The sequence below is a fragment of the Peromyscus californicus genome, unplaced genomic scaffold (genome assembly GCF_007827085.1).
Source record: "Peromyscus californicus insignis strain IS unplaced genomic scaffold, ASM782708v3 Scaffold_4__1_contigs__length_199733344, whole genome shotgun sequence".
Lineage (NCBI taxonomy): Eukaryota > Metazoa > Chordata > Mammalia > Rodentia > Cricetidae > Peromyscus > Peromyscus californicus.
In genome coordinates this window covers 194024440-194049327 of record NW_026294562.1, presented here as the reverse complement: position 1 = coordinate 194049327, position 24888 = coordinate 194024440, and the positions used below count along the sequence as shown (strand labels likewise).

General features: G+C 38.3%; 1 protein-coding gene across 1 annotated transcript in view; it reads left to right on the top strand.

The window, feature by feature from the left end:
- LOC128124282 (vomeronasal type-2 receptor 116-like) overlaps positions 1–24420 on the top strand; it is a 73612-nt gene extending 49192 nt beyond the window's left edge. Inside the window, exons 7-11 of the mRNA XM_052760445.1 lie at positions 16334–16625; positions 16980–17786; positions 18725–18940; positions 19707–19830; positions 23495–24420. Coding sequence (XP_052616405.1) covers positions 16334–16625; positions 16980–17786; positions 18725–18940; positions 19707–19830; positions 23495–24420 — 2365 coding nt within the window. The remainder of the gene's footprint in view (positions 1–16333; positions 16626–16979; positions 17787–18724; positions 18941–19706; positions 19831–23494) is intronic.
- Positions 24421–24888: the final 468 nt, after the last annotated feature.

The following is a 24888-nucleotide window of genomic DNA, read 5'->3' as shown; positions in this document are numbered from 1 at the left end:
CCAAGAAGAAACAGGAAAGAGAAAGACAAAGTCTGAGGAGACACCAGTCCACTGCCCAAGGAACAACATGCCAGCAGACCAGTAAAGCCACAAAACATATGGCAAAACATAGATTAATAAAAAATGGGTTAAAGATATAAGAGCTAGCTAGCAAGAGACCTGACATATGCCATACAGTTTTTAAATAATTGTAAACCTCTGAGGGATTATTTTATAAATGGTTGATAGACATCAGGGCCAGGTGAGACCAGAGGAACTCAGGACCTGAGAAAACTTTCAATGACAAGGCTGTGAGACATTCTTGAAACATCTGTTCCTGTACTTACTGAGGAACAAGGTAACCAAAACAAAGTACACTTAAAAGGGTCAACATGATCTGGTGGGCTAGAGAAGTTGGCCACAGATCCAATTACAAGCTCCTTCCCACAATACACTCAGACAATATGGTGACATATACAATAACAAAGTTAGATTAACTGAAGATAACTCTTCCCTACACAGAGACTTATACTTAATGTCAAAGAATGATGTAGAAAGATGATAAAAGTATGAGATATCAAGACCTCTCTTTCTTAGAAAATTTAGCGCATGCAGAGTCACTGTGGTGGCATATGACCAAGGAACAATGTAATGTCAGGGTAAGACTTATAAACAAATTTTATAAAAATATAAATGTGGATATAGTATTATGCCAGAATTTGAATAATAACTGTACCAATTTTGGCCAGACGGGTGTTCCTAGGCACTCAGACCATTATGAGTTATTAATACAACTGTTAGATACATGGCAATATGACCAGGATGGCTTGGAAGTTTTGTTTTGGTCTCAAATCCTTGAAGCAACCAGAGCTACAAGCCTAAGAAGAGGCTGTCATATGCCTCTAGATTCTTAAAAAATGGGTTATAGATTTAATGACTAAGAATGGTAACTCTATTAACGTTATCAAAACTTGAGGGAAAATGATTGGAAATGATAACTGTTCTATCATAGTGTATTAATAATGACTAAAAGATAAGCAGAAGGAAGTGAAACACATTTCTAAAAACAATAATGATACTATGGTCTATGTTTTGGAACATCATGACTGTATCCCTGCTTATTAAATTCTGTGTGAATAAAGAAGCACTCTGGCTGTTAGTCAGTCAGGCTGCAAGATTCCCCCAATTACTATGCCCTGGCTCACTTCCTTTTCTTACCAACTCCTTATATCTTCTGCTGGGACCTGTCCTGCTGGAGATGGCTCCCATCAGAGTAGGACAAGCCATATCAAGATGTGCTTCCTCTCTGTCATCTCTCCTAAGACAAAATTTGTATGTGTCATGTCTGATTGTTCCCGTGGCCACTCTTGCATCCACCTATCTTCAGAACCCTGGCCTCCTCTGGAGCTGGATTCTGACAGAAGTCAGTTTTTCCAAAGCTTCTCAAGTTGTTGGTCTCTTATTTGGATCCCTTTCTGGGTAAGGGCTCTCTGTTTTCAATTTACTTGTACATATGGATGAGAAATCCCATGCTATTGTGTCCAGTATAAGTATTACATGCCTTGGTCTGAACAACTCAAAGTTTATGGTCCCTAAATGAGTAGCATGGTGAAGCATAGTTATCAGAGTCCAGGCAGTTATTTCTGAGAGAATGAACTTTTTTTCCGGTATCCTCCATTAACATATAACTTTGAACTGTCAATGTTTCTTTTTATTATGCCGTCTCAGGTAGAACTGGGTTTTGGTGTGTGTCATCAGAGCATCAATAGGCCCAATTGATCTTAGAGTCATCTGTCAGACAGTGAGTTCAGCTGCCTGGTCATGGAGCAGAGCAAGTTCTACTGAAAGCCACAAAGCCGCTACAAAGGCCAAGATTATTTTATGTCCTTTTTCCAAGCATTGAGAAGCCCTCTTTATCTATAGATCATACAGTTGACATGCCCAGATATAAAATTACACCAACTGATTGTCCATGTATGTGGTAGTGGACTATATTTTCCCCCATTTGATATGCTTGGTGAGATCAGTCAGTACTTCTCCCTAGAATGAGGTACATGGTTGGGGAAAAAATATTTAAAGTAAGTACTGTATCTCCCAAGTACCTGGTTTCATCTTTCATCCAGTGACAATCTTGTATGAGCACCTGCAGGTCATTATCAGGGAAGAGGATAGCTGGATTGATGACAAACTGGACTCAAGTTGGGGCCAGGAGTAGGGTCTTGTACTGGGTCACAGAGTCATTAAACAATTGGTATTATTTTGTTCCTCAGAGGAAGACCTCATCTACAGTTGATGTTATGAATATCAGATTCAGATACACTTAACTCATTTCTTTCTTTTAATAAGCTAGCAGTAGTCTCCACAAATCTTTGACAGGTGGACCATCCTGTGGCTCTAGGGTCAAAACATTTGGACAGATATGACACAGGTAATTTCCATGACCTCGATGTTTGGGGCAAACCCCCTTTGTCTCTTGTGTCATGGACACACAGATGAAAAGGTTTTGAGGCATCTGGAAGCCCCAGGGCTGGGGGTAAATTCAGACCTCTTTTTAAATCCTTGAGTGCCTTTTGTTTCGTCTCATTCAAAATTAAGGTCTTAGTTTCCTTGCTTTGTGATTGTGTATAGAGGCATTCTTATATCCACAAACTCTGCTATCCAGAGACTGACATACTCAGTTACATCTAGGTATTCTAGAACCTGCCTCTTAGTCTTTGGAGTTGGAATCTGAAGGATGGCAGCAATCCTGCTGAGACAGTCTCCATTTCCCTCCCTTGTGCTTGTAGCCAAGAGAGGTAGCATTCTACAATTTGGCCTTTTTTAAATAACATTCTGTAGCCCTAAAGCTACAACTCTTGTAACAGTCCCTCAATGGTCTTTTTATAAATTATTTTGCCAGGAAAATTTCAAAGGAAGGGCAGGAGGTTAGCATTTAATGTCTCCTCAAACAGGGTTGGAGAGTCTTTAAATCCTTGGTGCACCCTGATCCAGTTAAGTTTCCCACTGCAGACCTCCCTCTGGGTCTATCTATTTAAAAACATATAGACTCACCTCTGACAATATGAGGCTGAAAAATACATCTTTCAGGACCAGGGGAGTGTATACCTTTTTCTCTGGAGGAATCAGACTCAGGAAAATCATAGGTCCTAGGATTCTTGACAGGCAGGAGAGGAGTATTCCAGGGTAACTGACAGGACACCAGTGTGCCTGTCTATTCTCACCATTCAATATGGGCTTCAATTTTCCCTTTTGCTTCCAAAGACATTGTGTATTGTTTAATCTGGACAGAGCTAGCTGAAGCAGTTGGTTGAACAATTATAGGAACTTGGTGTTGGGCCAGTCTTGTAGGGTTGGTTTCCTCTGGCAGAAGGCAAGACACCAAAATTATGCTTGATTTCTGTAAGTCTGTATTTCATCATCAGAGAAGGTGGTGGTGACTTTCAGTTTATGCCAAATGTCTTTTCCCACTCAGTTCCTTGTTGTTAAATATAGGTGAAACTACCTCCAGTAACTAGGACCTAAGTATGTCTTAATTTTTTAAATTATGTAACATTTTCCTAATATTTGATGTGAGCTGGGAGACAAAAGGAATCTCTTTAAGAGCTGTCTGTCATCATTGAAAAAGTACCCAGCAAAAGTTATATAACGCTCATTGGTCAATGTTGGACAAAATGGAGAGCCTGGTCTGTCCACGCTATTTTCTGGCAGAAATCCCCCTTATCAGCATCACAGGGGTTTTTCTACCTTTATTTTACTTTTTAGAGAGAATTGTGGGTTTAGAGTTTTTAAATTATATGTATCTTTGGTTAATAAGAAGTCATAAATTATGAAGAGGAATAAGTAGAAATTTCACTTTTCCTTCTGGCTCAGTCCAAGGGAATTTCTCCTTCTGCAGGACTGCATAGAGCAGGCTAAGAGTGGAGGGAATGCTCCCCTAGGAATTCCTTCCTCCATATGTGCATTCTGTCTGTTATTTGATTCCTGCTCAAAGTACATACTGGTCCCAGTTTGGAGATGGCAAGGAGACCTGGGATGGGAAGCCTGAACACTTGCCATCTCCAAACTGGGACCAGTATGTACTTTGAGCAAGAATCAAACCACAAACAAAAAGAGAAAGTGTTCCTGATCCCAGAGTGGAACAGGTAGAGGTGTTTGTTTGTTTTATTGAGGGACCTAGCTGAGATTTGGGTCCTCAACAGCAGGAGGTCCATGTCTTAAGCCAATTTGGGGGATGATGTTACAGAAGAGAAAGCAAAGACTGAATACAGGGAAACAAAACTAACAGAAACACATAGAAACATGGTGATATTTTATTTGTGCTAAAATGTGATTTTATTTGTATGTTAAAAAATAAAGTTGCCTGGGGATCAGAGCTAAGAGCAAGCCATTTATTAGAAGTCTGGCAGTGGTGGCACATGCCCTTAATCCAATCACATGGCAGGCAAAATCTCTGTGTGTTCAAGGACACAGCCAAGCAGTGACCTGAACTTTTAATCTCAGTACAAGCCATAGAGATCTGGAGGTCTATAAAGACAGACAGTGATGAAAAAGTCATGTGGTTGGGTTTAGAACCAATACAAAGACAAAACAAAAAGGCAATAAAAAGACAGGACATAGGAAGAAGGTCTCTCTCTCTCAGGGGAAGGACAGCAGCAAGTGGTAAGATAAGGTGGTCTTAGCTCTTGGCTACTGCTCAATCTCTGGGCTTTTAACTATTTATTTGGCTCTGCATTTCTTATTTAATAAGACCATTTAGAATTACATCTACAGAAACAGAGAGAGAGAGAGAGAGAGAGAGAGAGAGAGAGAGAGAGAGAGAGAGAAGAGATATTCAGTAAAAGCAACCTGTGCTGGCCACCACACATTCATACCCTTGAACAAACAAAGTGATCCAGTGTCATCTCACATGCTTCCTGAACACTGGGTCAGCAGCCATCTCTGACCTCTCTCCTTTGTGTCCAAAGAGAAGGCACCTTAATCTGACTTACCTGCAGGTGTGACAGACCAAGAGTCTTTCTAATTTGTTTCATTTTGGGGTGGAGGTGTCAGATTCCTCAGATTCCATAGGCAGAAATTGTTGGAAGGGTATCCTGGGGACATGGAACTCTAGTTACAAATTCCCTGTGTGTTCCTTGACAACTTCACTTTTCCTTGCTTTGAGGAGCTCTGAGACACCTTATGTCTCATGATCTTGTTGTGACATCTTGGTGGAACCTCAAGAAATGTTGTAGATATTCACCGTAGATCACTGCTTGGACATGAATTTAAGGCAAAGTCTTAATAGAAAAAGTCTCCATTAGCTGGATTACAACTACACTGAATGCTCAGGAATTCAGTCTATCACTAAAACTTTATCAGGGTGAGCTCTTAAGCACAAAAATCAACTTCTGATTTAATGTATTTCAGTTAACCAGACCATTAGCCAGAAGCAGAACTACCAAAGCAAAAAGCATGATAGTACATTTAGAGATATTCTCAGAACAATGGACATTGATGGATTAGGTCTTTGTTTTCACTTTTGACAGGTGGTGCTCTCTACCTGCTGAGTTTTACAGGCTTAATGGGCCCTCCATGATTGAATCAGTTGTGCTAAAGTCTGAGGGCCTACTAAGATCTGGGCTCCTGTTTATTGGTGAAATTATTAAGGCCACTCCAAGTAGTTAAAAGGAGATTTATTTAATGGTGTAACTTACAAATTAAGGGATAGGTATGTCACGGAGTCTGAGGAAGGTGTATCACAGTCTAGCGGTGTTCTCTGGAGCTCTGCTTGGCCCACCTCCACCATCCAGGGTCCCAGACCAGAGAGAGCACTGGCCCATCCAGATCTCGGGTCTCCAGGTGCCTCCCTTGGCCCCGCCTTGTAGGCGTGACAGTTGCCGAAGTCTCAATGGGGGTTGGAACTTCCAGATCAAAGCTGGAATGGCTACCCACTACATCTCCCCCTTTTTGTCTAAATAAGAAAGTTCTAACCTAATACAAGACTATATACAAAGGAATGGTTATCAAATATTGTCCAGGAATAATGAGGGATAATGACCTAGATAAGATAGAACTACAACCAATGCAAACAATATCAAGCAAGAAACATATACTAAAATCCAGAGAAGTATAGAGCATAGGCAAATGGCATGTTACAAAGATCGTTCCAAAAGTTGTTGTATCCTAAAGAACCTGAATCTAATACTTAATATGTTCTATCTACTAAGTTGTAACTATAACTGCTAGTCTTCAATCCCATCAAAGACCTGAGAAGGAATATAATGGTACCTGAGAAATGGTAGATGGATGCAAGCAACTTTCGGGAATCTTGCAAGATTATACCGAGACAGCTGGCAGCGTGGACAGTCACCTAATGTTTCTCAGCATTGTTGGTGCATTCAAATTGGATATAGGCCTAAAGTATCTGACAGACCATTTTCAGAAGCAGGAATTCTGAAAGACCATCTTACCCTGTCTTGGCAGAGTACAGTGGTCGCTTTCCTTGTGTCCCGCTTGTCCAGAAAGGACAGCATTGCATTTGTACTGTCAGCCATCAAGGCAAGGGCAGTTCTTTGCCCAGTAGGCCATTTTGTGCCAAGAAGACAAACTTCCAAATGGAAATGTCTTAGAAGCCCAACATTCTCTCGGGATCAAATTGGTGCAGTCAGGAGCAATTGTGTCCCATGTCAACAGAATTCTAAGTTATTTAAATGCCATATTCTCTAGGTCTATAAAGTGTTTGAAGATTACTTGTCCATCTGACCTATGTATCTGTAAATCTGGATAACATAACTAATGTAACTACAGATATGAAAGCATAGGTGACTGTAAATCTATAAGTCTTATCAACTGAAATAACCTAAGGACTAAGGCTTCATGTAAACAAGGTAAACAGTCTATAAGCAAATGTACGGTAAAGAACGATGACTTCAAAATTGTGACAATACACAAGATATTTATAACAGAGGTAGGAATATATAGTGCGATATGCAACATGACAATATTCTTAAATATATATCAATATACCGAATATCCTAAACAGAAGTAGAACATACATAAAGTATGACACATATAAATTTACATTTGTATCAATATACAAATATTTCAAATAAGAGTAGAAATATATGTACATTATTAACAAATATAGTTCTGTATTTGTATCAATATACAAATTATCTTAAACAGGAATATAAAAATAGTTTACATTTGTATCAACATATAAGAATCCATAACGGTGCAAATTACAGTGCAGATTATCTAAGGCTGCTATTTTACTAAATTTGTTTACTAGTATATACAATAATCTACCATAATATCTTATACCTATCCATTCCATTTCTTCTTTTCCGTTTTTTCTCTTTTTTTCCTCTCTCTCTTTTTTTTTAGAATACTGAGTCTAATATTTTCTTGCACCCCAACCTTATAACCATCATCCATAACCCTGAGAATTATGAAACCTAAGGGAGAAGGGGCGTTGTTTTCTTAGAATTGCTTCCTGCTCTTTAGGGGGTGATGTTATCTCTGTTGGGTACTGTGAGAAAGCTCAGATAGTTATATCTGTTAGACTAACTGTAGGTTCTGCAGCAAGTCTTAGAGTAATGGGTAAGATTGTCTGAAATTCTGGCAAGAAGTGTAGCATGATGATGATTACCATGGCATCATTCTGGATTGGGTAGAGTTGCTGTTGTTGGGGCCCCATCTTCCTTCTGGAGACTTACGAGATTGCTATTGGAAAAACTTATTTGTTATCAAAATGGAAGGTTTGGATTTAAAGAGGATATAGCATGTAAGAAAGGATTCTGAGAAATCAAGAGTAAGTGTGGAGAGAATTATAATCTAGAAGACAATGGTCCCTTTTTATTGGTTTCCTTCTGTCCCACACCAGAGGGCTCTTCTGATATGGGACTGAAGAATCTCTCAAACTTTTTTTTTAGCAATATGCTTAGGTTTAGAGAAGGTGTGAGTCAATTCCATCTCCAAAGCCAGCTTGGCTTATAATTGAATTGGAACCACAACTTTTCTAGATTGATAGAGAGGTAGATGTTAGACAGTGAGATTTTACCGTGTGTAGATTGGTACCAATAGATTCTTTCTTTCTGCTGTAAACATCTGGATATCCAAGACCTTATGATTTTTGGAAGATGGGTATTTCCATTATCCTGGAAAGACAAAAACAGAACTCTACCCCAACCTTTGATTGTTACATTTTTCTTACAACTTGTAGAGATGTCACATTGGTGGATGATCTTTTACTTCTCCTCATCAAGGGGTTTTTCCTGTTTGAATCGAATTTTTATTAATTCTGTTGGTATCCATAACTTTTCTTCTCCTGCAGAAACAAAGGCAAAACCCCTTCCCCAACGTAAAACATATCCAGGTTCCATTCTGAGATCAGCACATCCTTGAAATAAACCGGTTGGTTTAGCTCAGGAGTTTTGTCTGTCATCCAGTGTCTCTCTGCAGCTATTGTTCCTTTCTCATCAGCATTGAGAAAATTCAAGGTTAATAAAGCACTATGCAATCTATTTCTAGGAGTCATTGTTACCTGTTGCTGTTTATTTAGCATATCCTTTAAAGTTTGATTGGATCTTTCTATGACTGCTTGGCCTGTGGGATTGTGTGGTATACCTGTAGCATGCTTTATATTGTAATAAGCAAATAATTGTCTCATTTTATTGGAGACATATGCTGGGTCATTGTCTGTCTTAATTTGTACAGGTATTCCCATGATGGCCATAACTTCTAAAAGGTGTGTAATCACAGAATCAGCCTTTTCAGAACTCATAGGAGTTGCCCATTGAAATCCTGAATAGGTGTCAATGGTATGATGTACATACTTTAATCTTCCAAATTTTTCAAAATGAAACACATCTATCTGCCAAATTTCATTTCTTTGTATACCTTTTGGATTGCTCCCTGCAGGTAATGGAATTTGGTTATAGAAGGAACATGTAGGACATTTTTTTCACAATATACTTGGCCTGTTGCCAAGTGATGGAGAAATCCTTCTTCAAACCTTTGCTATTTACATGGTGCTTCTTATGAAATTCTGAGACTTCTAGCACATTACCTATTAGTAAATGATCAATCTCATCATTACCTTGTGCTAGAGGTCCTGGCAGACCTGTATGGGATCTGATATGTGTTATATATATAGGATTCTCTCTTTTTCTGATGATTTCCTGCAATTGTATGAATAATGAAGTTAATTCTGTATTATCAGGAATAAATCCAGCAGTTTCAATATGTAAAAGAACTCTCTCTGTATATTGAGAGTCAGTGACTATATTGAGGGGTTCTGTGAAGTCCATCAGTACCATAAGAATGGCATACAGTTCTGCCTTTTGTACAGAGCTGTATGGACTTTGTACCACTTTACTTAAGTCTCCTGACTTATATCCCGCTTTCCCTGATTTATTTGCATCAGTATAGAATGTGAGGACTCCAGAACTTGGCTTTTGTCGTACAATGTGAGGAAGGACCCTTCAGTCTTCTTTATTAATTCTATACTCTTGCTTTTGGGATAGTGGTTGTTAATCTCTCCAAAAAAAATTACTGAAGGCTCTCTGCCAGTATTCATTATCTTTCCATAGTGATGAAATTTCCTCATTAGTTAAAGGTACTACAATTTCTGCTGGGTCCATTCCTGTCAACTGGCAAAGTCTTAGTTTACCTTTTTTAATCAAATCAGAGATCTTTTCTATATAAGTCTTTAATTCTTATTTGGTTTACATGGTAGGAATATCCATTCCAATATAATATCTTCCCTCTGCATCAAAATACCTGTGGGGTAATGTCTGGAGGGGAATATGACAAGAATGCATTTAAGTTCTGGATCCACACGATCCACATGTGCTTCTCAAATTGTCTTTTCTACTAGAGCCAATTCCTTCTAAGCTTCGGCTGACATTTCTCTTGGATTATTTAATTCTTTGTCCCCTTCTAGAGTATTAGCCAAATTTTGTAGTCCATCTTTGGGTATTCCCATGATACCCAGTAAGTTGGAAATGCTTCCTAATAACTTTTGAAAATCATTAAGAGTCTTCAATCGATCTCTCCTTAGTTTTACCTTTTGGGGTCTGGTTTTTTGTAGCTCTATCTTATATCCTAAGTAATTAATAGAATCTCCTCTTTGTGTTTTTTCAGGAGCAATTTGCAGTCCCCAGCAAGGCAAAACATTTTTTACTTCTTCAAACATGCTTTCTAATGTATCTAACTTTGGATCAGCTAATAGGATATCATCCATATAGTGATAAATTATGGATTGTGGAAACTTTACAGGAATTATCTGCAATGGTTTCTGCACAAAGTAATGGCACAAAGTAGGGCTTTTTAACATTCCCTGTGGGAGGACCTTCCATTGATATCTCTTGACTGGCTGAGAATTGTTGTAATTAGGTACTGTGAAGGCAAATTTTTCTCTATTATTTTCTTGTAAGGGTATGGTAAAGAGACAGTCTTTTAAGTCAATAACTATTATAGGCCATTCTTTAGGTAGCAGAGAGGGCAAGGGCATCCCAGTCTGTAGGGAGCCCATTGGCTGAATTACTTTATTAATAGCTCTCAGATCTGTCAGCATTCTCTAATTACCAGACTTTTTTTAATAACAAATACAGGAGAATTCCAAGGGCTGGTAGATTCTTCAATGTGTTGAGCAATTAACTGCTCTTGAACCAGCTGTTCTAAAGCTTGTAGCTTCTCTTTTGTCAAAGGCCATTTTCCAACCCAGACAGGTTTATTAGTTAGCCATTTTAAAGGTAAGGCAGTTGGTACTTTTTTTTTTTTTAAAAGATTTATTTATCAATTATGTATACAATGTTCTGCCTGCGTGTACGACTGCAGGCCAGAAGAGGGCACCAGATCTCATTACAGATGGTTGTGAGCCACCATGTGGTTGCTGGGAATTGAACTCAGGACCTCTGGAAGAACAGCCAGTGCTCTTAACCGCTGAGCCATCTCTCCAGCCCGGCAGTTGGTACTTTTGAGAGTTCAACAGCAGTCGTGCTCTGTTTGTGAACAGCCTGAATGTTTGGTGCATGATTTTTATAGCATGTCATGATATTATTCCTAAAAACATGCATTGGTCTGGATTCCTTTTCTGAAAGTGTAGGAATTTTAATCTGGGTATTCCATTGTTGTAACAGATCTTGGCCCCAAATATTTACTGCTACATTTGCTACATATGGCTTCAGCCTTCCTGTCTGTCCTTCTGGCCCTATGCATTCAACCCATCTCGAACTCTCCTTTATCAGAGATAGGGTGCCAATCCCTAAAAGTTGGACATCTACCTCTTGAAGAGGCCAATTCGGATGCCATGATTTTGGTGTAATTAAAGTCACATCTGCACCTGTGTCTACCAGGCCCTCCATAACTAGGCCATTAATTCAAATTCTAAGCTTTGGTCTTTTTTCATTTATGGAAGTCTGCCAAAATATTTGTTTTATAGTGTTCTTTGTAAACTATGATCCACCTATCAGAGCTGTTTTATCATCCATTGCAGTATCGGTTTTTACATTAGGCATTGGTTTATTCAGTTGTAATGGAGAGGAATTTCTTCCACAGTGGCTGGGAATGTTCATACTACATTTGATTTGGGGCCCTGCAAGAGGCCCCCTGAGGCATTTCCTGCCAGTAAAGGGTTGCCTTGTATATCTATTTTTGATCTGCACTCACTGGTCCAATGTCGGCCTTTGCCACGCCTTCTACATAATCCGGGAGGTGGTTGGGTTCTCCTGTTTAGGCTATTCCTAAAAGGAGTATTACTTCTAGGAGTACCCCACGTACAGTTTTTACTTATATGACCTTGTGTACCACATTTAAAACATTTGATAACACAGGGCCTTCTTTCACCTCTGGGATTTGTCTCTCCTCCTATCCAAGCCTCATTACTGTAGTTACGAGACTCAACACCATTAGTATACTGAATCCATTCTTCCAAAGGAGCTGATCTGATCTTTAATGGTGTAAGTATTCTTCTGCATTCTGCATTAGCATTGTCGAATGCCAAGGACTCAGTTAATACTTTTCTTAATTCTTTATCTGATATACCTTTTGTTATAGCTGTGTTCAGCCTTTGTAAAAAATCGGTAAAGGGTTCGTGTGGTCCCTGAAATATCTTTGTGTATACCTCAGTTGGTTTTCCAGGTTCTGGAATTTTTTCCCAAGCATTTAGAGCTGCTGTACAGCATAGGGATATTGTATGTTCATCATAAGTGGCTTGTACATTCCTGTCAGCGAAACATCCCTCACCAAGTACTTGATCTTGGGAGATCACCAAATCTCTGATTTTACCTTGTTGTTCTAAATTTTTTGCCTCTTCTCTCAACCAGCTTTTCCACTGTAGCTGCTGGCTATATTCTAGAACAGCTGAAATTAACTGATGCCGAACATCTGGGATGATTCTATGTGAGGTAGACCACGAATTTAACATCTGTTTTACATATGTGGAGTGTATCCCATATGTAACTACTGCTTCCTTTATATTTTTAAAGTCCCTTGTTGAAATTGGTTGTAATGCATATGTATTGTATGGCTCGGGGTGTGTGTCATCCGCTGGCTTCTCATGGATGATAACAGAATAAGTCATTGTATGAGAGCCATTTGGAGATGTTACAACCTGTATGGTCTTGCCCTTCTGCTTATTAGGTCCCTTTTCATGTTTACTGAGAGTTTCTTCTAAGGCTTGGAAACGAGCACCTAGGGTCTGTTCTAGGGAGTGAACCTCCTCTCTGGCAAGGGACTCCAGATTTCTCATGGAATCATAGAAGTTTTTATGTTCCTCAGAAACACATGATTTCATGGGCCTTATCTTATCAATTAATGACAATCTTTCTTCCTTATATAGTGTCTGGAGAGTTAGTGTTCTGTCCATTAAATATTCACATTTATTATCAATAAGATCAATTTTCGGTACAAGCCTGTTTTGTAAATCCTGATCAACAGATTCTAGAGAAAGAATCTTTTTCTGTACGCTTTCATTGCTATCTCTTAAAGCAGATTCCAGAGAAAGAATCTTTTTCTTTACGCATTCATTGCTATCTCTTAAAGCAGATTCCAGAGAATGAATCTTTTTTGTACGCTTTCATTGCTATCTCTTAAAGCAGATTCCAGAGAGAGAATCTTTTTCTGTAAGCCTTCATTGCTGTCTCTTAAAACCTGTATCAGTCCCAATAATGACTCAGCTTTGTTCTTGTTATTAAACCAGTGTTTGAACACTGTGTGAATTATTACGATGAATGCCAAAATGGTACAGGCCAGATATGCCTTAGGAAGGTCGTATATTTCCAGGAAGATGTCATTCATCATACAGGCAAAAAGGTCGTATATTTCCAGGAAGATGTCATTCATCATACAGGCAAAAAGTTTTTCAAATTCTTGTGAGGTAATGTTGTCAGTCATATTACAAGAATTACTCAAAATTTGTTAGTCAATTTTAAGGTGTAAAATTATCAAGTACTTTTACTTGAAACAATGTGCTTACCTTTCATGGTTTTGGGGGGGTAGTAACACTTTTCAGCCAGCAGGTGGCGTTGGTACAGCTCCAAAGCAGGGCCTGCTGGTGATCTTGGCTGACTGCAGCTTGCTGGATTCAAGATGGCGGGAGCTGGAGCCAGCGCTGGCACTCAGGAAGCAGGGGAGTGCCTCTTTCACTGGTCTCGAAACTGAGGGAACTGAGACCAGACTAGCTGCTCCCTTATTCGGGAATGGAACCGTGTAGGCGTTCCCTGGTTATATGGACCTTTGCAGGTGGGTTTAGGTACCCGCTAGCCGGGGAGGAGGCTGAGGGTGGGAGCCACCTAGGCCTTTGGAATTTGCCCCACGTGAGCGCCAGATATTGGTGAAATTATTAAGGCCACTCCAAGTAGTTAAAAGGAGATTTATTTAATGGCGTAACTTACAAATTAAGGGATAGGTAGGTCGCGGGGTCTGAGAAAGGTGTATCACAGTCCAGCGGTGTTCTCTGGAGCTCTGCTTGGCCCACCTCCACCATCCAGGGTCCCGGACCAGAGAGAGCACTGGCCCATCCAGATTTCGGGTCTCCAGGTGCCTCCTTGGCCCCACCTTGTAGGCATGACAGTTGCCGAAGTCTCAATGGGGGTTGGAACTTCCAGATCAAAGCTGGAATGGCTACCCACTACAACTGTTACACTAATTGAACTGTGAAAGTTATCCACTAGGGTCAAAGACTGCAGTCCAGTACCAGCTTGATAGCTCCATGTTCTATGACTCATCTATATATTATCTTTAGCAATGTCATCTTTCCATAAAGTTCAGAAAGAACAATTATTTTGAAAATAAAATATTTTGAATAAATTATTAATTAATACATGGAGATTTTCAAATAATTTATGTCAGTCACGTTAATTTATGACACTTCCAACCAAATCCATCAAAAATCACTCACTAGAGGCAGGCAGATCTCTGTGAGTTCGAGGCCAGCCTGGGCTACCAAGTGAGTTCCAGGAAAGGCGCAAAGCTACACAGAAAAACCCTGTCTCAAAAAACCAAAAAAAAAAATCACTCACTTAAGCCCTCTTCATGTTGTCTCTCTTAATTTGAAGACAATATCTTGCAACAGTTCTCCTGGTCCTCTGGCTCATAACAGTCTTATAACCTCTCTACTACAAAGTTTCCTGATTTTTAAGTGTAGGGGTTGTGTGGTAAATGTATTAATTGGGGGTAAACACCCTGCAGTTGGTTAAACAGTGTAGGGGTAAAAGTCATTGTATCCTATAATGATCTGTGTCTACCATATAAAGAAGTGTCTTTATACAGGGGGGAGAGCTATATTATCTGTACAAGGTTAAGTTTAGGTTACAGTTAGAGATTATAATAGTTTAGAAAACTGGCAGTAGTAGGTTCTTCTCCAGAGTCCATATGTAGAAGTACAGTGAAAGACATGGCTTCCCTCCTATCCCATCATGCCTTAACTCCATTTCCATAACTGAGAGTTATCCAAGGCTACAAGTGTCATAATTACACTGACCAGAATATTTTGCATTGCTTACTAGTGTTATCACTCATTGACTTTATAGATGGGTAGGACTACTGAGGACTGCTGATGGCTTTTCTTCATTGTGAGCTTGCATGACTTCTGTAACTATGGGAGTTGGTCCTCAGTAAAGAGGTGCAGTGGGTAGCTCTTCCAGCTTTGACCTGAAAGCACTACCCCCATTGAGGCTTCTGATAACTGTCATGACTACAAGGCAGGCCTGAGACAGGAGCCCTTAAGATCCAAGATCCAGATGTGCTGGCTCTCTTGGTTCCTGGATCCTGCATGCTGGAGGTAGACCAAGCAGAATTCTCCAGAGAACACCACTGGACTGCACTTCACCTCTCCCAGACCCGATAATCTATCCCTTTACTTGTAAATTGCTCCCACAAAATAAACCTCCCTTTTAACTATGTGGAGTTGCCTTAATATTTCAACCAACAGGTAGGCTTCCAGGTAAATCCAGGTAGATACTTTTACCTACTGTCTAAAGTGTGTGATATCTTTAGCAATAGGAACTTACCTTCTTTTTCTGGAAGGCACAAAGGGCATGGGCCACAGCCTATACTTTTGGAGGAAGTCTCTTGGATTCTCCTAAAAAATGACAATTCAAAAACAGGTTTTCAATGCCTGGCACTGGATTTTTATTATTATTTTATGATATTCTAAAGAAACCTATTTTTCTAAATTTCAGGCATTGACACTAAAATAAGGAGTATCTCAGACAGTAAAAATGTTTCAGGTGCAAGTGAGATTACCTGAGTTCAGATGCACAGAAAATTCATGAGTGCACCTCTAACTGTACAGAATTGCTTGTGGAGGTTGTCCTCTATCTTGTGATCATATCATTTAAAACATTTCACAGTAGCACACACACACATACAAACAACATAAACAAATGGTACCAAAGCAACATAAACTCACAAAAGATAATGTTATCAAAGAATCACAACTATTTAAAATATGAGTCACAATAATTCAGTGGTATCCTTTGAGGAAGATATTTTCTTGGAAAGCTGTGTGTCTTAGTGGAGGAATATTTGTTTTCCTCTAACTGTAGAAGCTATACAACTAAGAACAATAAAGCAGGAAATATTATACTTTGTAAGATCATTTTCTACATTCATGGGCAAAATTTTAATGTACCAAATACAATAGAAAGAACAGTAAACAGTCACGGGATGACCAATTATAAGGGTCATACTTACATGATCTTATATCATCCTATCAATGTAACACAATCAGTTGAATTCCAATCATTTATTAGATTTTAAATGTGGATTTTATATAAACACTAATATTTGAACTAGAAACTATTGCATTAATCTGCACCTATGTGTGGTTTATAATATCATCAAGTGTACTTTTCTTCAATTTATGCAGGTATAATTTTAAAATATACCAGTTGGTACTGGCCCTGGTATTTGCCATTGAGGAAATCAACAGGAACCCTCATCTTTTACCAAACATAACTCTGGGATTTGATTTTTATAATATCCCATTCAGTGAGAAAAACATTCTTGGCAATGCCCTTATTTGGCTCTCAGGCCTGAGTATTCCCATCTCTAATTATAACTGTGTAAAGGAGAGAAAGTCAGCTGCTGCACTAACAGGACCATCATGGGCAAGATCTACCCATATTGCGACACTGCTTCAGCTCTACAAATTTCCACAGGTGAGGAGTTGTATGGGAAAAAGTGCCAGATCTCCTTTGCTGACATTTCAGAGGCATGTAAAGGTTAGAGGGATACTTGGATTACTTAACTATTAAGGAAAAGTGCCCAGACAATTGAAGACAGATCTAATTTCAGTCCCTTGGGAAAGAAAGAAAGGGGAGGATGCAGGACAGGGGGATTAATAAAAATGGAGGACAAGCCAGAAATTTTCTGAAAAATTCTGTCAGAGAACTTTGCCTTTAAAATCAGGATGAATCCATTCTCATCCTGACCATTGCCATCAGTTCCTGCAGAACAGAGATTGTGATTTATGACATTGTTCTTCCTCTTGTTTCCATTTGTTTCCTCTTCAGCTTACTGTTGGTCCTTTTGATGCTATCTTGAGTGACCAAGATCAGTTTCATTCTCTCTACCAGATGGCCCCCAAAGGCACATCTCTGGCTCTTGCCATGGTCTCTTTGATGCTTCATTTTCGTTGGACCTGGATTGGTCTTATTGTCCCAGATGACCACAGAGGAACTCAATTTCTATCAGATATCAGAGAAAATATGGAGAAAAATCAAGTCTGCATAGCTTTTGTTGAAATGATCCAAAGTACCTGGAATTCATTTCCGTACAAATACTGGAAAAGTTTTATCACAGTCCAGGAATCATTGGCCAATATCATCATCATTTATGGTGACAATGATTCACTGCAAGGTTTAATGAGAAATCTAGGGCAACAGATTTTGACAAGTAAAGTCTGGGTCATGACCTCTCAGTGGGATGTTACTAATATGGCTGATTATTTCTTGCTAGATTCTTTCCATGGAAGTCTCATTTTTTCACACCACCATGAGCAGATTATTGAATTTAAAAATTTTATCCAAACAGTTAATCCTTATAAATACCCAGAAGACAATTACCTTCCTAAATTGTGGTTTTTGTTCTTCAAGTGCCCATTTTCAGAGCTGGATTGTCATCTTTTGGAGAACTGCCAACCCAATGCTTCCCTGGAATTCCTGCCTAGACACATTTTTGACACGGCAATGAACGAAGACAGCTATAATACATACAAGGCTGTTTATACTGTGGCCCACAGTCTCCATGAGATGAGTCTTCAGCAAGTACAAATGCAACCATTTAGAAATGGGCAAAAAATGGTGTTCTTCCCCTGGCAGGTAATATACCTTCCATTGTATTAAAGAATCAACAATGTGATATTTTTGGCATCTTCAGAGGATCCAAATTAGGTATTATGTATTTCAGCACTGTATACATGTATTTATATATATATATATATATATATATATATCACCAAGGAGAATCTTTATTTGTTATTTTATTTTCCAGGTCAGTGTAGATCTATGTGTGCATGTTGCTGAGGAATAGGGTGCTAATGGCAAGGTGGAAATAATTTTACTGAATATAAAGTCTGTGTCACAAATAGCTGCACAACCTTCTCATGTTTATAGATTACATTAGAAAACTAAGAATTCACCAAGTGTCAGTGCCAAATGCCTTTAATCCCAGAACTCGGGAGGCAGAGGCAAGCAGATCTCTATGAGTCTGAGGCCAGTCTGGGCTACAGAGTGAGTTTCAGGAAAGGTGCAAAGCTACACAAAGAAACCCTGTCTCAAAAAAGAAAGAAAGAAAGAGAGAGAGAGAGAGAGAGAGAGAGAGAGAGAGAGAGAGAGAGAGAGAGAAAGCTAAGAATTCTCTTAGTAAGTTAAACAATGACAGGTCACCCCAAGGTATTAGTACATAAATGATTTTTTTACTACCATTTAATCATTAGTACCCACATTTTACTCACTGTACTTTGAGACACACACTAAATGTAAATAAGTACAACTTTGTTTTAAAAATCAAGATTTACTTCAACCAGTACTCACTGATTCCTTTCCTGAGTATGTTTAGAAGATTTTCTTGAGGCTGACTGTCCTTCAGAAGTATAAGGGCATCCTATTAACTTAGGTTACCATTGCTCAGCTGTAGTGAAACCTACATTAATGTTATGTCCTATGCCAGAGATTAGGAACAATGAGGGTAATTCTATAATCCATTTTTGATCAACATCTGTGACCTACTTTAAAATATATTCTTGCTTTACTTTCAGCTTCATACTTTCTTGAAGAATATCCATGTGGGGGCCAACATGGCTTTAAAATGGAAACAGAAGTCAGATGATAAATATGATATTCTCAACTTTTGGAATTTTCCAAAGAGTCTTGGACGAAAAGTGAAAGTAGCAATCTTTTCTCCCAATGCTCCCCAGGGTCAACAGTTGTCTTTGTCTGAACAGATGATAAGATGGCCAGAAAAATATTCAGAGGTTAGTTGTGTATTATCTCAATTAATTATACTTATCATTAAAACAAATATATCCACCAGTATAACAACCCCTTATTTGATATTGAAAAACCCATTAATATATAACTACCAGTAGAGAAAGACAGAAAATAACTACTACAAGACACTGTTTTATCATCCCCTGATAGTTAAAATATAAGATCTTAGCTGTAAATGTCTGTTAATATTCAATCATCCATGTGTTAGATTTTTGTCAGTGTTACACAAATTAAGTACACCTGAGAAGTGGTATGTACAAACCTCATAATATCTCACATACATAATATCTCACATAGTATCTCACAGACAACCATCAATGGAATGGTGACACTCAGTTTTATAGTGAACTATTTAAACTTCCCTTTAAGATTATGCTCAGAAATGCCCAACAATTTGTATTCCATGGTAACTACAAGTCTAGTTAAATTGAAAAGCAAGATTCACAATCATGGTGGAAATAATAGTTTTTCAACACATTAGAAAGTAAGTACAGAGACAAGATCCATCTGAAAGGACCACTTGACCTTCTAGGTCATGTCTTCACTGACCTACCTGCATCAAATTTGTCCCTACCTCAGTAAGCTACAAACTGTCTAACACTATGAGAATTCTCAGACCAACCTTGCATAGGGCACAGATGTTCAAAATAATTTTCTACATTTATAGAAATAAAACCTGCAAGTTAATTGCATGGTATTGAAAAACAATAAGCCCTTAGTATTTGTTAACTTTGCTCCCATTATTCTCAGATTCCTCAGTCTGTGTGCAGTGAGAGCTGTGGGCCTGGATTCAAGAAAGTTTCCCTAGAGGGCAAGGCTGTTTGCTGCTATGATTGCACTCCTTGTGCAGACAATGAGATTTCCAATGAGACAGGTAAGAATAAATCTTACAGAAATGTTTCCACATTTCTACAGGATTCTGCATTATCTTAAAAACTGAAAAATATCTAGAGAGAAGTCAGAGTAATGTATTCCTTCTCTTATTTAGGATATGAAATATGCATCACCATGTCTTGAAATAGTGAAGATAGGCACTGAAATTTATAATTGCTTTATGTTCATAATCAACCAGATTGTTTGCTACAGGAAACACCTTTCCTCTGTAATGATCAATATGCTTTATTTCCCCATGTAATTTAACACATGGTAATAAAGTAACAAACTTTGATGTCTTACTAACTGTATTTCAATAATGATTGGGACTCACCTATGTGTAGGATAGGTTATTGACATAATTCTTCCCAGCAAGCTTTTTCATAAGGAAAAGAAGATTAGAAACTTGTGTTTGGTACCTCAATACATAATTTTTGACTGTACAGCGTAACCAAAATTTCAAGTTTCCTTAGTGAGTATGAGTATGTCTTTTTTTCTGTTCCAACTTTGAGAAAGGGTATATAAAACAATATCCTCAAGGCAGTTTAAATAATCTGTTATGGAGAGCTGTACCAAGACCTAAGAGCTGCAAAGGAATATAGAATCTCCATTTTGAATAAGAGGTCATGAACCTGTTCACAGCATATTACACTGGGAAGAAAAATCTTTAAAGGCTAGTATTACCATATGTAATAATAAATTTGTGACCAGGGTTATATTAAATTTGAAATTTTTAAATACTTTTTATCCTTTGAGAATTTCATACTATGTATTTTGATCATATTAACACCCTCCCAAATCTTCCACTTTTCTTCCTATCTAACGTCTCTCTCTTTAAAAAAAATAAAAAGACTCATTGAATTCAGTTTCTGCTACCCCAATACCCTTTGATACAGGACCCTGTGTGGAGAATGGACTAATTACCAATGGCCAAACTTTTAATGACTGATTGCCACCCTCCCTTCGATGTACTCCCAGAGTTCAGCCTGGTGCTTGACTGTGGATCTCTGCATCTGCTTCCATCAGTTAATGGATGAAGGCTCTATGATGAGAGTCAGGGTATTCACAAATCTGATTACTGGGGTAGGCCAGTTCAGGCATCCTTTCCATTATTGGTTGTAGTCTAATCTAAGGTCATCCTCATTGATTCCTGAGAATTTCCCTAGTGCCTGGTTTCTTCCAAACCTCATAATCTCTCCCTCTATCAAGATATTTTATCCACTGCTCTCCAAGAGGGGTCGTATGAGCAGGAGAGGTCAAGCTCATCATGGGGAAATCTGCAGAGACAACTGAACCAAGTTTGTAGGAACTCACAAACTTTAGACCAATAGCTGTGGAGCCTTCATAGGACTGGACTGGGTCCTCAGCATATGGGAGACAGTTGTGCAACTGGGTCTGTTTTAGGAGCCACTGGCAGTGGGATCTGGATCTATAACTTGTGCATGAGCTGGCTTTCTGAAGCCCATTGCCTCCAGTGGAATGCCTTGCTCAGCCTTGATGCAGTGGGGAGGGACTTGGTCCTGCTTCAACTGAATGTACCAATTTTTGCCGATTCCTCATGGAAGCCTTCCCCCTTTTGGAGGAGGGGATGAGGGGTGGGTTGGGAGGGGGAGGGCTGGAGGAAAGCAGAGGGAGGGATGAATGAGGTATCTGTGGTTAGTATGTAAAATGAATAAAACATTTTTTAAATAAAATAAGGGAAAAATAATCTAGACAATCCCTCACTAAAAAAAGTCAATCAAAAAATTTTAAAAAAATAAAAAAGATTGAGTTTTCCTGTTATATCAGCTATGAGGTCAAATAGCTTCTCAGTTAAGGGTAGGACCCAATGCCAACATTCCATGCATGATGATATTTGGTCTGGCCTAAGCTTTCACACATTGTATGCATAATATCACACCCAGAATTTATATATTCAATTGCCCTCCTGTGTCTGGATTTTATCTTCCCTTGCAGTATTTCATGACCACTGACTTTTACAGTCCTTCTGCATCTTCTTCAATGGATTTCTTACATTGAGATATAATAGACTCTGCCCTCAAACTGTTTATAAGAAACACTCTATACTGAACATCTATGTACACATCACTTATATGTATACATATACATATATATTTTCATATATATATATGTATATATATATTGTAGGAATGGTTCACTTACCCATTCAAAGTCTTTCATAATTCCTAATTAATACATATACATGACAAAATTATGTGGGTCAATTATGTTAGACACTTGAAGCTGAGATTACTGATTTAATATTATACAAAAAGTTTACAGTAGCTTAATAGATATAATATATGCATGTATACATATATGTATATATACATATATAGTAATTTTATTATGTGTATTATGTGCTTTTAGTAAAAGATGGAATTATACATATCAGTCATTCATTACAAAGTAGAAAAGCAAAAGAAAATAAATACCTACACATAAAAGAGAAGGAAGTAACAGAGCTTGACATCATACCTTGAAATTAGGTCCTGAGAACAGTTATATCAATGAGTCACAATACCTCAAGGAAACAATATTTACAAGATATAGATAAATAACTTTTATTCTACTAAATCAAATTAGATTATCTGTTAATAAATTTTATCAACAAAATAAATTTGGAAGTGATGTTTCTTTTAAAAAGCACAGAAAAAATGAAAGTGAAAATCTGGCATGCATAAATCAGTGTTTATATACTTCAAATTCAAGGGGAACTTCATAAATATTCAAGAGCAGAATATTACAGGACTGTTTTATTTCACACCTTAAAACTGTTTCAATAGGTATGGCCTTTCCCCAATTGGAATAAGAACTGTTATTTATGCACTATTCAAGCATTTAACAATGTAGTAATACCTGTTCACTAAAACCTCACAGAGAATTGTCAAAATTTCAAAAACAGAAAATATTTTATAAAGATAAGAAAATTAAGAACTCATGCTGAAGAATACCATTTTATGAAAATAATTTCAAAGTATTCTCTCCCTCTTTTGCAGTATTCATATGTCCAATTCATAATGTGAATATAACTTATGAAATGGTAACAGAAATGAAGTAGGTTTATGTATTGTAACTCAGTATTCTAATGACTTCCAAAAGAGATGCACCAATAGCACAAGAGGCAGTGAAAGTTTATAAGAGAGAGAAGGTGTGAGGTGTATTAGATTTATATCACTATAAGGAAGATGGGTTGTATGAGAATCTAGCAGAAATTGATGAATAATACCAAAAGAGGGACATCACTTTTCTTGAAGGTTATGGACTATGAAATGTTGCTCATATTTAAGTAAGTGCCCCCAACAACATGTATATATTAGCATCATTGAATAGGCTCATTGCATATTAATATCTAAAAAGGAGAAATAGTGAGTACCCTATGTTTTGAGGGAAAAGTGGGAGAAGGTGAGGAGGGAAGCAGGAGGAAAGAGAGCTTAGTTGGATTTACACAAGTTATATATACATATAAATAATAACTGAAATATTTAATAAAGGAGATGGGTGGTATAAAAAAGAAATTATTCACCACAGAGTTTGTATTTCTTTGTACCTGAGAAAAAGTAAAGTAATATAGGTAACAGTCCTGTCCACATGCACAGAGAAATGGCTTAGAAAAAAATGAATGCCTTCAGCTTGGACTAAGGATCACTTTCATTTTTGATCAGATGCAGATCAGTGCATGAGGTGTCCAGAAAGTCATTACGCAAACACAGAGAAGAAACACTGCCTCCAGAAAGCTGTAAGTTTTCTTGACCATATGGACCCCTTGGGGATGGCTCTCACAACCATAGCTCTGTTTTTCTCTATCCTCACAGCTGTGGTTCTTGGACTCTTTGTGAAGCACAGAGACACTCCAATTGTCAAGGCTAATAACAGGACCCTCAGTTACACCTTGCTCATCACACTCACTGTCTGTTTCCTCTGTGCCTTGCTCTTCATTGGCCGTCCCAACATTACCACCTGTATCCTGCAGCAGATCGTATTTGGAGTTGCTTTCACTGTGGCCCTTGCCACTGTTTTGGCCAAAGCTATCACTGTGGTTATTGCTTTCAGGGTCACTTTTCCAAGGAGAATGATGAGGTGGTTAATATCAAAGGGCCTGAACTTTATTATCCCCATATGTACTATGGTCCAACTTGTCCTCTGTGGAATCTGGCTAGGGACTTCTCCTCCATTCCTTGACCAAGATTATCATGCTGAACATGAAAATATCATCATTATGTGCAACAAGGGCTCATCTTTTGCCTTCCATGGAGTCCTGGGATACCTCTGCTCCTTGGCACTTGGAAGTTACACTGTGGCTTTCTTGTCCCGGAATCTGCCTGACACATTCAATGAAGCCAAGTTCCTGTCATTCAGCATGCTGGTGTTCTTCTGTGTCTGGGTCACATTCCTCCCTGTCTACCATAGCACCAAGGGGAAGATTATGGTGGCTATGGAAGTCTTTTCCATCTTGGCTTCTAGTGCTGCCTTATTTGGCTTCATTTTTGCCCCAAAGTGTTATATTATCTTAATAAGTCCAGAGAAGAACTCACTTCATCATGTCAGGAAGAGGCCACATTCTAGAGGGAATACATTTCTCAAAACCTAGTTCAAACCTAAACATACTTCTTATTTTAAGAGATGAATTGCAAAGATGAAGGCCAGTTGATCTCTATTGCAATAGTGTATTATATAATAGTAGTATGGGTTTGAGTCTTTGAGCTGTTCTTTGTTCATCTAATTGTATTAGAGCCTCCTTATACTGGACCAATTGAAATTTTTCATGCTTAAAATCCAGGTTATATTTTGATATGAACAGGATATCATTACATATCTGGCCTTTTCTGAGACCTTCTGCAAAGACCATGATATTGTGAATTAATGGAGATCTTCCTATATCTGTCCCTACTCTTCTGGGATTAAAGATGGCCAGCCCCACACCTGGCTCATAATGAAAATTTATACTCTTCCATAATATAGACAGTTAATATTCATGTTACTGATTTAAATTTTTTCAAGAGTTTCATGCATATTCTCTTTTCCACTTGTATGAACCACTTGTTTTGAATTTACAAAG